At 37.7% G+C, this 16,831-nt stretch overlaps 1 protein-coding gene across 13 annotated transcripts in view; it reads right to left on the reverse strand.

The window, feature by feature from the left end:
* NFIA (nuclear factor I A) overlaps nucleotides 1-16,831 on the reverse strand; it is a 775,047-nt gene that overhangs the window by 444,886 nt on the left and 313,330 nt on the right. For all 13 annotated transcript variants that reach the window (XM_085602454.1, XM_085602465.1, XM_085602464.1 and 10 more), the window contains exon 2: nucleotides 9,058-9,589. In XM_085602454.1, coding sequence (XP_085458580.1) covers nucleotides 9,058-9,589 — 532 coding nt within the window. The remainder of the gene's footprint in view (nucleotides 1-9,057; nucleotides 9,590-16,831) is intronic.

Consider the following 16,831-nt stretch of genomic DNA (forward strand, 5'->3'; position numbering starts at 1 on the left):
CAAATTCTAAGTTCAATATTGGTTTGCCATGTGTGTCCTTATTTGCCCTACCCTAAATCTGTGTATCTCCCAGTTTCAATTGTGATTTAGGTCAATGGCTGCTTGTGACTGTCCATTTACAAGTCAATCAAAATAAGTCACCACAATGCCAGACCCAAAAATTGGAATAAAATTAGGATTAGTCCTCACGGAAGCTGTTCTTGCCCCCATGACCAGTAGCGGTTGTTTACTGAGCCAGGTACCCATCTATGCATTTTTAAGACACTGTAACCACATTCAAAAGATTTTATTAGGTGTGGTATTATATGTAAGGCCTCTGTACCCTACTAATAACACTCGCATCTCTCCATACTCGATCGGCATAGGCACACTGGAAGAGATCGCTATTTAATTCTAAACTGATTGCATATTAAACTGCAGCACAACATGGTGGCTCTTCCGTATAAATCCGATCTTAACCACTTCATGCTGTTTGGAAAGGCTTTCTGGCCCCATCTTGTGAAAATCCTGATCGAACACCTGCGCCTCAGCTTTGGGAAGCGGGCGTGCCAGCCTGGCCATCTGGCCAATCTGCATGTTCTGACTTTTCCTGCTTTGACAAGGCGTAAGGCAAATGGGCCGCCAAATGAACCTCCAGCCAGCTCCACCTGAGAAGCACCAGGCCTGTTTTCAGAGCTGCAAGGCAGGGCACCACACAATAAACAAAACGTGCGCTGCATAAGGAATAGGGCTCACGTAATACACTACGTAGTATCAAGGAGCAGGAGTAAGTGTTCCAGAAAATAAATGACCACTTTGAAAAAGGACATGTTGGTGCTAAAACGAGAGGAGGAGCTCCTTTAGCGGTGTGCACTCCGTGTCACACCATTTTTCAACCCGGCTCCACGCTTAACCGAAAGTACCTATTAACTGGTCTAATGCAGGCGCAATCAATACCTAATATATGAATGAGTTTAATTTAAACCATCTAAAGCATTTCTGACAGGCCCAGAGAAAAGACTGATGTAGCAAAAGTAATGCCTTTCAGGATGGTGTCATAGCACAAGTTTCACAAATTTAAAGATAAATTCCAAAAGGAATTCTGAAATATCATCCCCAGATGTAAAATATCTGTTTTGTTCTGTGCTTTTATTTATTTATTTAATTGATCAGAAAATATGATCATTCGCATCTTAAATGCAGTACATAACAAATAAAAACAATAAAATGTACACCAGTATTAAAGCCATTAAAAAGTTATACAATACAATAAAACAAACTTCTAAATCTTTCATAATCAATGTACATGCATCTGAAAAATACCACTAGGCCTGATTAAAGTTACATTAACGATATTACGACACAAGAACAGGTTTGCCCGTTTTTAACCTTTTCCACATTGCAAACATTAAAAACCTCGAGACAGCAAATACTAACCAGCTTGTAGTATCTGATTTAAATATACGTATGGCTTCCAATGGACAATTAAAAGATTTAGGGCCATATGTAGGTAGGTAAATACCGGTCGGTAACGGCCGAAAATCGGTAATTTTCCCGTTACCGACCGGTATTTAGCCCTTTCTAATGTAGGAGGCAGGTTTTAAGGATTCGGTAATTTACCGATTCCTTATTTTAAGGAATCGGTAAAATACCGAATCCTTAAAAGGTATGTAGGAGGCACTCAAGTGAGTGCATTTTTGCATTCAGGATTCGTTATTTACCACCAACTACAATTTGGTGGTAAATACCGAATACCTTTAAAAAAGCAATAATTTGCTTTTTTCAAGGTGCCATGTGGCAGGCATGTATGTGCGCCACATGTGCATACATGCACGATTCAGGGGTGCAACAGCGTGTCAATGTGACACTCTGCCACCCTTGAATATGCTCCCCCTATTACCGATTCGGTATTTACCGAATCGGTAATAGTGAATGGATTCCCATTCATACCTATGGGCCTCCGAGCCCATAGGAATGAATGGGAAGGTATTCCTCATTACCGAATATTACCGAATCGGTAAAAATTACCGAATGTTTACCTACATTCTATTTACCGATTCATAAATACCGAATCTGTAAAATTCAGTATTTAGGAATCGGTAAATAGGAATTATCTACATATGGGCCAACGTGCGACATACAGGGGCCAGCCAGATTTTCCCAAGTTCAGCGTAAAAGTAACAGCAAAAAAAAAAGTGCTTGATAGTTTCAGGGAGGATATGGCATAGAGGACACAATGGATTGATGTGCATTTTTATTTTTTTACAAAAATGTATCTCAGACAGGCCCAGGGAACCTAGAATGACCACAAGGATACTTATTGTGCAGCATAGATCAGCTATAAACACACTAAAGCGCTAATTTAGAAAAAATGGCGTTGATGCAGGAGGTAAAACCTGGCAGCAGAAATTACATTTTGCATGGACTTAACTTTTCATGATAGTGGCAAAATGAGAGGCATTTTAGGGTGTCAGTGCTAAAGTAAAACTGCATCATACTAGCGGTTTTAACGCTGACGCTAAAATTTACGCAAGAAGTAAAATGCACGTCTCTATCAGTTGCGGGGTACTCAAAAAGAGCGTTGAAAACTGTACCGACAAAGTCGCCTCCCACGATTGCACTGCAGAAAGTACAAAACCAACATTTTCCATAGAGGCCAAATAAGAAGACACTTGAGAAACTTTTCAGACGTGTTTTGCCAGCAGTTATTATACTAAATGCCCCCTTCCGACAAATACTCCCGCTTCGAAGCCAAGACTGGACACCGTCAGTTCGCGCTCGGTAATGACCTCTCTCGCTGCTTCCTATTTTTTTTTAATTACACATATTTCTTGAACCGGATACGAGATAGCTAGGGATTTTCTTAGTCTTGGCAATTTTTGGGCGCGAGTTACGTTTTTTGAAAAACGCCTGTGAACTCGCAAAACATATTTAAAAAAAATGAAAACCAACGATCAAGGAAATTGTCTCTAAAAGCGCTAGGAAGAGCTTTGCCGCGTTTGTAGAACACAAGGCCAGGTCTCGGTTGACTGGCGCCTAATGAGCAAAGGTTAACCTTATCTGAAAGGTCAAATGGCTAATGGCGGAGGTCATGACCCTGACAACTCGAAATGTTGAACTAGCCACGCGCCTGTTGCACGACTAGGCCTGTGGCGGCTCATTTGCTCCAGCTGCAGCAATAAATCAAGTTTCCTCTTTAAAGAGGCTTGAAGTCACCTGGAGAACAGGGAAGAGTAGGGAAAACTGCAGCAGGTCAAGAAGAAAATGGCAGCTCTTCCAGTGTCTGTTACTTTTCACCCCCACCAGCTAGATTTCTAGGCCTTGAGATTTCTCTACAGGAGGAAGGATTATTGTTTCAATGTATGTAACAAAGGCGGCAAGATGCAGATGCATGCCTTTGAGTAGAAATATCCCTCAGAATATTTTTGCCCATTGTGATATATTTAACAATATAAAAAAGGAAACTCTCACTGCAGATCTGAGCATTTCAGAACTAGTAATAAAGATAAGAGAAACATGCCTTTGGGGTGAAAAAGTCAGAAAGGAATTTGGCTTTGTTTGTGGTCTTTGCATGTAGCCTGCTTTGGCACCACGTCGCAGTTTACTATTTACCGAGCCTGGGTACTGCGGACAAGCTTTTCAGACCCCCTTTGTCTAAGGCAACCAGTCTAGAAATGCTCGTGTTGGCAATAGTAGGCTCCAAGCAGCAGGGCCAGTAAAATGCTAACTAATATATTCTTTTGTGGCATGGGTGCTGCACACTTGGTATAATGTGCTATTGCAACAGATTAAGACAGGCCAATGGCCACCATGTTGGCACTCGGTCAGGTGCAAAATGGAATTCTGAGACGAACTAGAATGAGAAACCAGAATGGACACTCCTTTATGTATGCGATTGAACTCACAATCAGCTTTGGAAAAACAGACTTTGATGCCGATCTTTCAAATTGTTGGCATGATGGAAACAACCAGAAGCAGTTTCATATGGCACGGGATTTCAAAACATGCATGTTGAAAAACAAACAGGTCAAAGTTAAAAACTGTGGCAATCAAAATGTTTGATGTGATTTTTTTTATCTTACATGTTCATACTAAAAATTGACAATTACGGAAAATACATTTGCTGTCTATCCATTTATCTTTGAGGAAGGCCTAAAGCGGTGTCTAAAAGAAATTTCTTAAAGGGTTAAATTGAGCATGAAAAACTGAATATCATGATCACAGATTTTGTAATTTTCTAATTTATCATTTACTCAGGCCACAAGAGACTCAAATCCAGTTCTCCGAAATTAGGACCGAAAAAGACTGCAACAGACAACATGTAGTGGTTGCTGCACACAGCTGTGACGGGGTCCATTTTTGCTGTCAAGATCACAACAGCCTCCTGTTTAGCACAAGCTGACAACAATGAGCCTTGAAAAAGCCCCCAGCCTGAATGCCACAAAGGGGTGAAACATGTGTTGGCTGTGGCTTTGTGATACAAAGGAACAAGAACAAAAAATATCAACAAACAACTTTGCATTTTACCTAATTATTCAACAACATCTGTCAAATATTTGCCTCTAATTAACTTCTGGCTACCATTTACTGTGACATGATGTAAATAAGATAAATATTAAGTGTAAGCATCCCCGCAAAGAAGCAAACCTTTTCTTAACTCCTTCTGTAGGCTAGGGGTTATGCCCTCTATGGGATACTATCACACATAACCAAGCACCGATAAGGTAGGTTTTAGAACAATTAAATCCAGATGCTCGCTTATATTCTATAACCTGGGCCACTGGAAGTATGTGGCAGCAGAAGGGTAAATAATGTGTCATGGTTGAGTAAATTATATGGCAAGAAAAGGCAAATTATGCGGCATAATGAAGCACATTTTGTAATAGAATTACCTCACAATTTCATAATTTTTAAACTTGGTAAAACTATCTAGGCATGGGTTGCACTTCATAAGTACCAGTTTAACACCAAATATTGCAATAAGCTAAATAAAGGTTACCAGTCCAGCTTTGCAAAGGGCCTTCCACTGAGCAGCAACAAGTGTCTCTGCATTTTTAGTAACTTTTGAACCGTTTGAGGTAGAAACAATTTTTTAAAATTAAAATCTGTAGATTATGCGTCAGTTGATGGATTATGTGGCAGATGTGGCAAATCTATAATTATGTGAAAATCGCCACACAATTGCATAATTCCAGGGGCCCTGTCTATAACCCCTCTCATGGGACACTGAATCAATAGAAAACGTTTTGCATGGTTTGCATTCCCACGAAGGTAGCATAAAACAGTCTATAGCAGGTTTTAATAAACCCTTGTGATGTGACCACATTTCCTTAAGTAATAAATAATAATAGAACCTTTGCCTCCATTACTAAATTTACAACTTATTTTATAATCCTAAATGAAAATAATAAATTTACATCAGGTATAACATTTACAACATTAGTCATTCATTGGAGAGTAAAAATCTTTTTGAGACTTTAAGTGGGAGTTTTAAGATATTTCTTTGGTATACTTTGTTTACAGTTCAACAAATTAATCATAAACAGATCATGCCAAATGCAAAACTTTTATGGGTAGTTATTGGAACTAACAAAGACAGTACAAGACCTAGGTTGGAACATCAGTCAATTTGACTGGTGTTCCAATCTAAGAGTTGGCCTAACGGCTAGGGTGCTCGACCTTGGACCTGGGGAACTGGGGAACTGGGTTCGAGTCTCGGTAATGATGCTGAACATCCTGTGATTCTGGGCAATTCACTTAATCTCTCCGTGCCTAACAAAAATGAATGTGTGTCCTCCTGTAACGTAACTGGTGCTATGTAAAGCGCTCTGTTACCTGATTGGATTCGGGTCAAGTTCGCGCTATATAAAACTCTGCAAAAAAAAAAAAAAGCCTAAGTCATCCAGTATCCCGAACAGGGAGTATTATTATTTTTCGGAACATATTCAAAGTTTTTGTTCTCAATACCGCATACTTCCTTTTCACACTGGCGACCAAAGTCTTTATTCTTGCTTCGTGCATATGCTTTGGGCATATATTTACCAAAAATGTTTTTCGCTTATCTATGATACATTTTTGAACTGTAAACAATGAAAACAAAAGAAGTGTTATTTAAAAATGTATTACTTGCATGCATGTTTGCTCTCAATCACAATCTCAAAAAAGATTTTTGCATTAAAATGGTTGCCTAATCATGTAAGTTTTTTACCCGACTCCAATTAATATCTTCCTTTTGTATTATAACTTGTACATTTAGCAAAGGAGGAACAACTTATATTTTATTATTTGCTTTGGGGCTGCTTCTCCAGGCGTTACAAAGACCTACCAGCATCTAACATGAAACTCATTTCCATTAGTAACACAGACCTGAAGGTGTTGTGACCATGCTACCTCCATATTAAAGATTACTAAAATGGTTATGAATAATACTGGATTGATCTCCTCACGCCACAACCTTCGATGACCCCACTGGAATCTCGACTATAGGGTTTGAGAAATCCAGATATACAGACTGGGCTTTATTGTGCTCACTGAGCGCTTGCTCTCAGCAAACTGAATTGTAATAATAACCTTTGTCTAACTCTCAGTGTGTCTCTAGGGCCGGCAAAGTAATAATGTAAGTTTGTATATGGCAGAAACTGGGTTACTGTTTACTCCAAACAAATAAACACAGTGTAGACTACTGTTGGAAAAACATTGGTGAAATCTAAGAGACTGGATGGATTTAACCAGCCATTAAGAGGCAACTGACCTTTCTGCTTGGTTGAAGATTGCCAGCAATAACAATTATTCATTATAATGGTCTATAAATAAAATGTTGCATGTTCAGCACAACTGGCTGTCACCCACGGGAGGAAGCGACTCTTGGTCTGGTGGATCACCAAAAACAAACAAGAACCACAGCCTTTATGTCTGACAGCAACTGAAATGGGAGTTCTGGGAGACTATAAACACACGATGAATTAATATTTTTTTTTAACTGTGAGTAAACACAGCATGTGATTGAAATCATATCTGCTCATTTTATTGTGTTCTGTTTCATCGGTTTCAGCAACTAAAAGTAATACTCCTCTATGTTTATTAAGAGTCAAAATTGATTTTAATTAGAATTTTTCTTTTTTTTTTAAACACATAACAAGCACCACATTTAAAACAATACCGAAGGTTTTAAAAGTAAACAAGTCACATCAAATGACCAAAATGTTTATCAATGTTTTTAAGCAATGAACTACATATAATGGGGAGTGTTATCCCTGTATTTACCATTTCACAGAAAGTAGCAGAGTTAGTACAACACAGACGTTAATTTAACTCTCTATGACCTTTTCTGCATGATTGTCTTAGATGATACCAGTGGTTCATAAGTTTCAATAAACAAACTCCCAAAAAGTCTGGAAAACAACCTCGGTTTGTTGTCTACGTAAAAGCAGCGGCATACCACAAAAAGATGTATTCAGCCTTATACATGTGAAGAACAATGGGCACAATCAACATAACCTTTGTCCTTTCTATCGCTGTGCACATAGACTCTATGCACTTTTTCAACTGACACAACATGGAGCATAAACGCATCCTTCACTAGGCAACTCAGAACATTTCAGTTATACATGCACAAATATTTCATACTGCATTCTTTGCCTTTCTTGCATTTGACTTGAATTTCTGAAGTAAGTTCAACCAAGACTGAAGAGCAGAAGATATGAGAAAACAAAACACATACAACACTTCAACATTTACACAAAAGTTTGACTTTGAAATTAGACAAAGAATAAACAATTTGTAAGAGAGACCATAAAAACGTCTAGCACTTGCTAAAGACTAGATTTCACGATACATTAAATAATGTGTTACACCACATAAAAAGATCAAAGTCCTCCCAAACCCTCTCTGTCTTTCTTTAGGCTGCATATACAATTTATTCTTACTGTATTTTCCTGTCTCTAGCAAGAAGACTAAATTTGATTCTCTATATGTTCCTATTTATTTAATCACGTTAGCCCTGCTGGGGTGCTTTCTGTATTTTCCCCAGTATTGAGCTGATGTTTACATGCCCCTGCAGAACAAAGATACTCCGCTTGTAAAGATTTTTTTTTATTTGGCAATGGATAAACAGATGTGATGTTTAGTGAATTCTGACTCAAATCCAGGTGGCTTAAATAATGTGCAAAAGGGATGTTTTCTATAATTTGCAAGTGCTACACAGAGAGTCTGAATTATGATTTGTAGAAAATGTACATGGTTTATTTTTAGTTTGCTGAGGTGGTCCCAAGCAGGTAATGGCTCCTGAGCAGACACATTTGAAACTTTTATAGAAAACTGATGCACAGTTCAAAAACACACATTATGTTAAAAAAAAAAACAATAACTTCTGTAACCTAACTCTAGGGGGAAATGGAATTTCAAGCTAGACCATGATACTTTAAATGTAAATGATCATTTTATGTGTTCTGTGTGTTTGTTTGCCATCATTTTACATTATTATGGTATGATGCTACACCAGTAAATTACAGTTTTTAATTAGAGAAACAAAGAAAAAAGACCAAAAGCCGGATGTCAAGTAATCATACAAATATGTAAAAGATAACAGCATGTTATTGCCATTTCTAGAGTGCTGATGATATTTTGTTTTTAAAAAACACTCCGTCTTCGATTTTGTGGGTTATCTTGACATCAGAAACCAGAGGTTGCAACACAGGAGCATAAGTACTATTTTCTAGGAGATATTTTATGTTTAATTTTAACACTGTTTATTGAGATATATTTCTTACTTATAGATACAATAAGTTTGATATTGAGATACCTTACATATCATATTAACACTGTTTATCGAGCTGCATTTCTAACACATAGGTACAATAAGTTTAACATCACAAGTATCTCCATAATTTCAATTCCAGGCATTGACTGTACCTACCACTACTCAGAAAATATTATCCATTAAGGAATACTCAAAGGCACAACAATCAATTTTCAAATAGTCATCATTGGTCTGCATTTCATTCAAGTGAGTGGATATTGGAAGGGGTCTGGCAAGAAATCACAACACAAAGTTGAGCAACTCTGCAAAAGATGTCTTACCTGCGGCGTGCACAAAGTATGCCAAGTACAAATCGAGCTCCTTCACAGAAACTCCTATGTGATGTGGCTGCACGCACAGCCCGGGGTTCGAGCACTGTGAGGACTTTACCAGGCGTTCGCCATCAGTACTTTCGAGCGGGATACCCTTAAATAAAATCACCATAACCAGGTCCAACCTCCAAACCTTATCAGCCTGTCGCAGGCAGTCAATTCTTCGCATCTTGCCCTTCTGGTCTGGATTGGAAAGAACACAGCAAGGAGGTTTTTTCCCTGTGACTGTGAGAACAAAATCCTCCCGGTACTCTGGCCGGATATCTTTCCGTAGCTTAGCCAGAAGACGAGATGCCCATTTCTGTTTGACCTCGGGCTTTTCACTCAGCAGTTCATCTTTCACTGCTCTCTCTTCTTCTTTCGACATACGCTTCTCATGCTTCTTGAAGTATTTTCTTTTTCGGGCTTGAAGGTTGAACCAGGTGTATGCAAATGCTCGGACGTGGGGCAGAAGTGCTTCAATGAATGGATGAAATTCATCCTGCAAACCAAAATAGACAAATATGTAAATGCTCAGAATAAAAACAAACATGCACAAGTTCTCTAACAATAGTGAAATAAAACCCTCTCACAAACACCAAAGTTCAAAAGGAAACTATTTTATAGAAGGTGGGAATAGGAAATAAAACTCTGTCACAAACCTCACATTTCAATGAAAATTATTTCAAAGAAGGTGGGAATAGGCAAGAATGTTTTCAGAATCTAACAAGTAGAAAAGACTATGACAGTATATAAATATTTACCTCACTTTAGTGAGTAAATGTGAAGTACTATTAGTTTCACTAAATGTAAGCACCATGCTAAATGATAAACATGGTCGCGACAAAAGTAGATGGCTCCTTGATAACTCCAGCAAGAAAAGGGTCACAGATTGATTTATAAAGATGTAGGGTAAAAGGCATACATTTACATTTATAAAAGGTATACTTCCAAATGCCTGGAGGACTTCTAAATTGAGGAAGGAGAGTAAAAATATTTAGAGGGATGTATGCACATGGTATTGCATGCCACCGATTTAAAACATCATCAAAAACATTTTATTCAACGCTAATCAAATAATAAATCAAAAAGTTAGTTTAAGTTTATAAGTTAATGTATCTTAGCATAAAGGTTGACATGCCTTATATGCATTTTACATCAATTCATTTTTTTCTAAAGGGATGCTTTTTCACTAACAATAGCCATCAGATAGCAAGGAGAGTTAATGGGCTTGCTAAGAGTGCCAGTGCTTAAAAAGAAGGAAAGAAAGAAATGGGCCAAACACAACTTTTAAATAAGTCAAAGCAGTGATGCAAGGGAGAGGGGGCTGGGTGCTTGGAACACACTTCTAGTGTGTGCGCTTATAGTATGCAAAACACAAAGACTGGAACGCATCCACAGTAACAAAACGTTAGTCACGTTTTGGCCCTAATTGTTATTTTCATAGGAGAGCCTCCACCAGGACATGAAGGTAAAGATAATTCAAATACACCAGTTTTTGATGAACTGGTCCTAGCCTGTGCAACACATGTGTTATGTTACTCTTGTAAGAAGAAGCAGGAATCACTCAACAGTCCACTTCTAGCTGTGATTGTAAACCAGAGTTGAAGCAGTATTATGTTTTTCAGAAGGAATGCTGGAACAATATGGTCAGTAATGTAGCTTATGATGTTGTGCCTAATAATTTTCAGAGATCATTTTTGCATTTTATACATTCTTCACTGTTTAGCCAGGTTTATTTATGCTCAACTTGAATTCACTATGGATTTCTGACTACAAAATAACCTAATTTTGTAAGAATTTGTTTTTAAAAAAACGATTATTTGTTTAAATATGTGCAGTGCAAAATGTGTGACATTAGGCCACAACTAAGTGGCGGTGCCCAAAGTTTTGCTGGCGATATTGAAGATCGAGGTGCTGAATATGAAGGTTGCGTAGTCTATTCCACCGCATGCCTCTTAAATTCACCACCAGGCACTCCTTGCCCCTTTAGCTCACTCCTGAATGTTATTTTTCATCCCCGCTTTCTTTTCTCCCTTTGTCACTGTTTTCCCTTCTTTCTCTTCTACCTTCTTCCCCATTTGTGCTTTTTCTCTCTGTTTGAGGATCAAAGGCAGTTGAGGGAAAATTTGTGCAGTCCCCAAAAATGAGTGTCGGTGGGCCCTACCTGCAACCACGGACTCAAATTAAACACTGAATATGGGCAAAGCCACAGACAAAGATTTCGCTTGTGAAAATAATGTTCTCAGAGTGATATGACATTCTAGAACAGGATACCTGCACTTTTATTTGCTTTTGGTTATTGCTTTTCAGTGTGACACACTATCCTGAAGCAATTTAAGAGTGGTCATGAAAAAAATATATCTTTAAACACAAACATTGTGTTTTGGACAATTCCACTCCCATGCTAGTTTGGCATGGAAACTTTAAGTAGTTTGACTAAAAAAACGGTATATTTACTATTTTGAAAGAATATTGCCATTTTATTCTGCTAGTCTGGGCCACAGATGTTCAGGTTGCAGCCAGCCTCTGTCACTTTTATATAATTTTCAATGCAGGCACTGCTCATTGGGACGTAGGTGCCTTCAGGGTTACATTGGCGTGGCTAAGTAATCTGATTAAGGCATCCAAGTGCCTGACCTCGGGTTACCTTCAATACCAAAGCCAATGATCCACATTCTACTCTCTATTGGAAATTAGCCACTACTGTAATCGAACACTAGCATTCACATACGAACAGATCAGACGTCTGAAGAGATGGCCAGGTGCGGTCCATTTGTCCATTTCTTGTCTGCTCTTGACAGACAGACCCTATATTGTCAAGAGGCACTCTCGCTTATGACTACTAGTTCTGTCCAAGGCGTTTTTGAATACGCTTCCTGTTTTCTTTTACCATCGTATCTGTTTCTTGACTAACCCAAGCTACAAATATAACATTACTCCTGACTCCCCTCTGTGTTGCATTGTAACAACTAAATTAAGGTGTAAGTCGTACTTGAAAGAACATCGAAATGCTTCACTCCAAGTCAGTAACATCTATGTTAATTGGCCATTTTGTATACGAAGCAAAGCAGGTTTCGTGAAATCTAGATTGTTCATGTGAGCTAGGCGACAGAAGTAAGGATGCTCAGGACTTAATTTAGAACATAAAAAACTGTAAACACTAATGCCACAGAACAATACCTTGATCACAAAGCCAATGTATGTTACAGTTAGGACCAGACAGCTAATGGTCTATCTGGCTGCAGCTGGCTCATTGTTCAAGTCTCGGCCTGACTGGGTACCAAATAATAAATAAGAGATATTTATGAATTGGTAGAGCTTTCTTTTACTGTATTCTATTTAATGTATTAGAAATCAAGTGCAATTTTATTTGATTCATTCAAACAAAAACTAGGATCACAAAAATAGTGGAATGAAGTATTCTGAATGGCTGGTTGCCGTCATGTGAACCTATGGAAATTTAACGTTCAAAACAGTGCTGGTGGAAATATATGTTTCTATGCAGGGAAAGCCTCAGATGTAAAAATGATTTGGGATGGCCCCTACCCACTTATAGTCATACACATTGAGGCAGCTTTGTGGGAAAGTAATTCAAGGTACAAAGGGCATTATGTCACAGAAAGTCTCGCATTTCAATTTATTTTTAAGTATACTTACTTCCAAGCAGCAAATACCCAAAGGACTGTTCCCATCGGCAGAGGATAGAAAGGTGTATGGTTAAGTAAGTATTATTTATTGGTGCTATAGAGCTATAACCTAAACTTGCAAAAGAGGTCTTTGCAATCGAAGTTTGAGGGGGTCAATATTCATATACCAATACCACCGCAATTTGCTTTGGTCTGTGTTGAAGTTTTAGTGAGAACTATAAAATACATCTACAAATACATATGGTTTCTGTTTCTGAAAGGTAAAATAAATATATTTGTTTTATTTGATTTCTACTAGGAACATCACTGAGCGACTGCCCGAATATGCCACCTGTTTTTCTTATTTATATCAATTATAAGATGTTTTCCTAAAACTATACGTTTATATTTATGAAATCCATAAAAATAGCCCTACTGCATCAACATATTCATATCACAACAATATCTCCCTATCTCAATATGTCTGTTTAAAACCAATGGCATCATAGCCGATTTCAAATACGCTACATCTACTGCAGAGAGACTAAGACACCATCTGTGTGTGAGAGTGGATTATTTAGGTCAGAAGTCTCCAACGAGTAGCTCGGGAGCTACTGGTAGCTCACCAGTACCCTCACAGTACCTCTCAGAGGTGAAATCAATCCCAGTGTCTCTTGCAGAGAGTCTATGCATATTAAAGAAGGCAGCACTGCTCATCTTAAGACCTTCAGCTTGGCAGCCAACCAACCTATGGCAGGTACTCATACTGACAATCAAACCCACACTGTGTCAGCCTATCGGGTCTGCCACGTGACCACCTTTATCTAGTCTTGAACTAAGTCACAGGGTGAGTGGCCATGTGGTAATCCCACGCTTTATCAGTTGCACCATGTTTGTGAACATTGGACCATCAAAGAAGTGGTAGCCTGAAGAGTTTCAGTGCTGACCCACCAAAGTGTGGGACTGCAGGAGTTGGAGCGAACAGTGTCAGTTGGGGACATGATCAACCCAAGAACTGAGGAAATCTATCATTCAGAGAAGAGAAAATTAAGTGCTTCATCTGCATTCGTTTATGAGTGCGTCCTTAATAAACACTCTCGCTTCCTGGAAGCTACACCTGGTGTCAAGGACCGCCAAAGGTGTATGCTATCTCTATCACAAGGGTTTCATCTGTGGCACAATTGTGTCCGTTCATGGATTAATAGTGTCAATGGAATAATAATGGTTATCCTTAACTATTTTGGGTATTCTTGGTCTATTCTGGCATACTGGCAGCCATCATTGACATATTAACAGCATGACTGACATAACTCTAGCTATCCCTGACATAATGGTGACTGCCCCTCTCATAATAACGGCCATGACTGATAATATGGTGGCCATCCTTGTCCGTATGGTGTCCAGCTTTGGTAAAATTGTGTCCCTGGTATAATGGTGGGCATTACTGGCTTAATACAGACATCCTTGGTGCTATGGTACCATGTCTTATGACTGTAAAACCTGAGCATTCGAAGCAGCCTTTCCATGTGAGGCATTTGTACAGGTGAATACCCCATTAAAATGACAAGATGATGTTTGGGGACTGTGCATTTCCTAAAAATGAAAACTGATATTTGATAGACATTTTTTTTTTTTAAACAAAGGTTTTCTTCTGGAAAAATGAGTTTGTTTGCCTAAAATGGAAAGTGATATTTAATAGAAAAATATGTCTATATTGAGAAACTGATATGCTGATAAATACACAACATTGCAATTCCGAAACACATTTAAAGCTGATAGTTGAACGATAATTCAAGCTTGACTGGGGAGACTTATTGCTGTGGTTATGTCTTTTGTGCCTTAAGGTATGTGAAGATTTGAAGGTTACTTGATTAGTCAGGTAGAAGCATTCAATATTGATAATTTTTTCCTAGCATTGCTACTAGTAACTTCACCTGAAATACTTGGCTGATCTCTACTGATAATCCGGACTAGGACGGCCATAGTGTAATGTTGACAAGCATGGTCAATATTTTACAGTTATAAAGTTTGCTAGTAGCTCGGGGGGGACTTTCTTTGAGCTTATGTAGCTCTCCTTACAGAAAAGATTGGAGACCCCTGATTTAGGTGTTATCTATTCTGTATTTTCAATACACTAAAAACAATGGGTAAATTGTTATATTAAAGTAATTAAAGAACCTGTTTTTCATCTTTAGATTTCAAAAGCTATTAAATACACTGATGTGTCAAAAATCCAAATGGTGAGCATCCCTTGTTCACTTCCTAATATTCACCAGCGTTGGTTTCCAAGAAAACTGTAGACTGTACAATTGTTATAAGCACTGAAGAAAGAAGAAAATTTAAGACCACATACAACTCCTATAAAATTGTTGTTCTACTTATATTATATTACACTATATTTTAATGATAAATAAAAGGGCATCGTTAACCTATTGGGAAACATAGAGATATGACTTGAGGAGATATGGCAGGTGACTGTGGCAAGGATAAATGGAAGGAGACTTTTGTAACTTCTTGCACTCAAGTAGTCCTTTAAACTGCAAAGCACCAGGCTGTTGGCTCGAGAAATGGCTTCTTCTAAGTTGACACCATCAACAAAAAAAGTATAACAATGGATGTACATCAGTACTCTTTAAAACAATAGTGAAAAGGACAACAAAATTAGACTTTAGCATGTTAAACAAAACTTGAAATGCATGGTATTGAAAGCAATAGGATAAAAAGGGGTTTTGAACAGGATCTATCAAAATGAACAGTTGAAAGTTTTGCTAATTTATTATAAAATAAATCCAATTTTCCAGAAATAATTGTACTGCATATTTTAGAAATCTGCCCCCAATACCAAATAACTGGTCAAAAACATCAGTTAAGCTTGCAAAACATTCCAATCTGCTTTAACTTGCGTTTCAAATATCAGAAACTTTGGTAAAGTATGCTGCCAGTGCCAAACGCATAGACTCAAAGTATAAGACAAAGAGTTAGCAATTAGATTATGGAAGGAAGTGCCTTGAACTAGCAGGGTGCAGACAATACAATAACAAATTCTACCTTTAAACACTGCGAGAAAATCTGTTATTAAAATAAAGATCCCTCATAATTTTAGGCTGCAGAAGGAGCTTTGTAAAAGAGGGCTTTAGAGGTGTTCACACTAGTGATTTGACCATCAAAATGTCAGCTTCTTTAAGATTGACCATCTGAATATCAATGTAGTTAATAGAAGAAAATGATAATAAAAACACATTTTAAATCACACACAGATCAAATTGGCATGAGGTATAGGCAATAAAATGTTATCAATAACTCAATATTACACTCAAGAAAGTACAAGGGGGCGTTTATTCTATTCACAGCAAGTGCCTAAATGACAGAAGTAAATCTAAAAAACACAAAACTAGCATTCTGTTGATTGTTTAAAATTTTTAATTCTAACCAAAAGGGACTTAAAATCCTCATCGACTTACTACCAATTGTTTGTGTTACTTAAGTTCTTAAGAAACAAGTTCTGTACTACTATACGATAGAAGTACTCTATATCAGACATCACTTGAAATGTTGTGTTAAACTTCTACACTAAGTCAAGAGCACACAATCTTTAAAATAACTCAATGTAACCCAAAGAATGCTCAATTCAGCTCAAATGTTAGGTGTTCTATAGTGCCATGATTCCGTCGGGTGAATGCTACTCACTATAAATTTCAAAAATAAATAAATGTTAAATTACGAATAAAGGCCTTTCTTCTCTCCCTCGCATAAAAATGCGTATGCACAGAAGTTACAGTAATACTACCTAAGAAAGCCACTACATATTCACTTTTGCACAAAACATAACAACCAAGTTCAATACAAAAGTTATTTGAAAATTGAAGTCAGACTACCAAACTAACAGTTGAACTTTTGTCTTTCCAGCAAAATGTTTAAAAAAACAGCACTTCTTGAAATGAAGACGTCAAGACTTAGACATGCATGCTGCCATCAGCAAAGTGCTTTGATATTCACAAAGGAATGATTAAATTGAGGTACAATATCTGTATATAAACCAGTTTGCTTTAAAAAAAAGTAGAACTGAAATGTGGTGTGTTTATTCTGATAGCATTTCTGCTTGTATCGCCTTAAAT

Source organism: Triturus cristatus, chromosome 4_2, assembly GCF_964204655.1.
Source record: "Triturus cristatus chromosome 4_2, aTriCri1.1, whole genome shotgun sequence".
Lineage (NCBI taxonomy): Eukaryota > Metazoa > Chordata > Amphibia > Caudata > Salamandridae > Triturus > Triturus cristatus.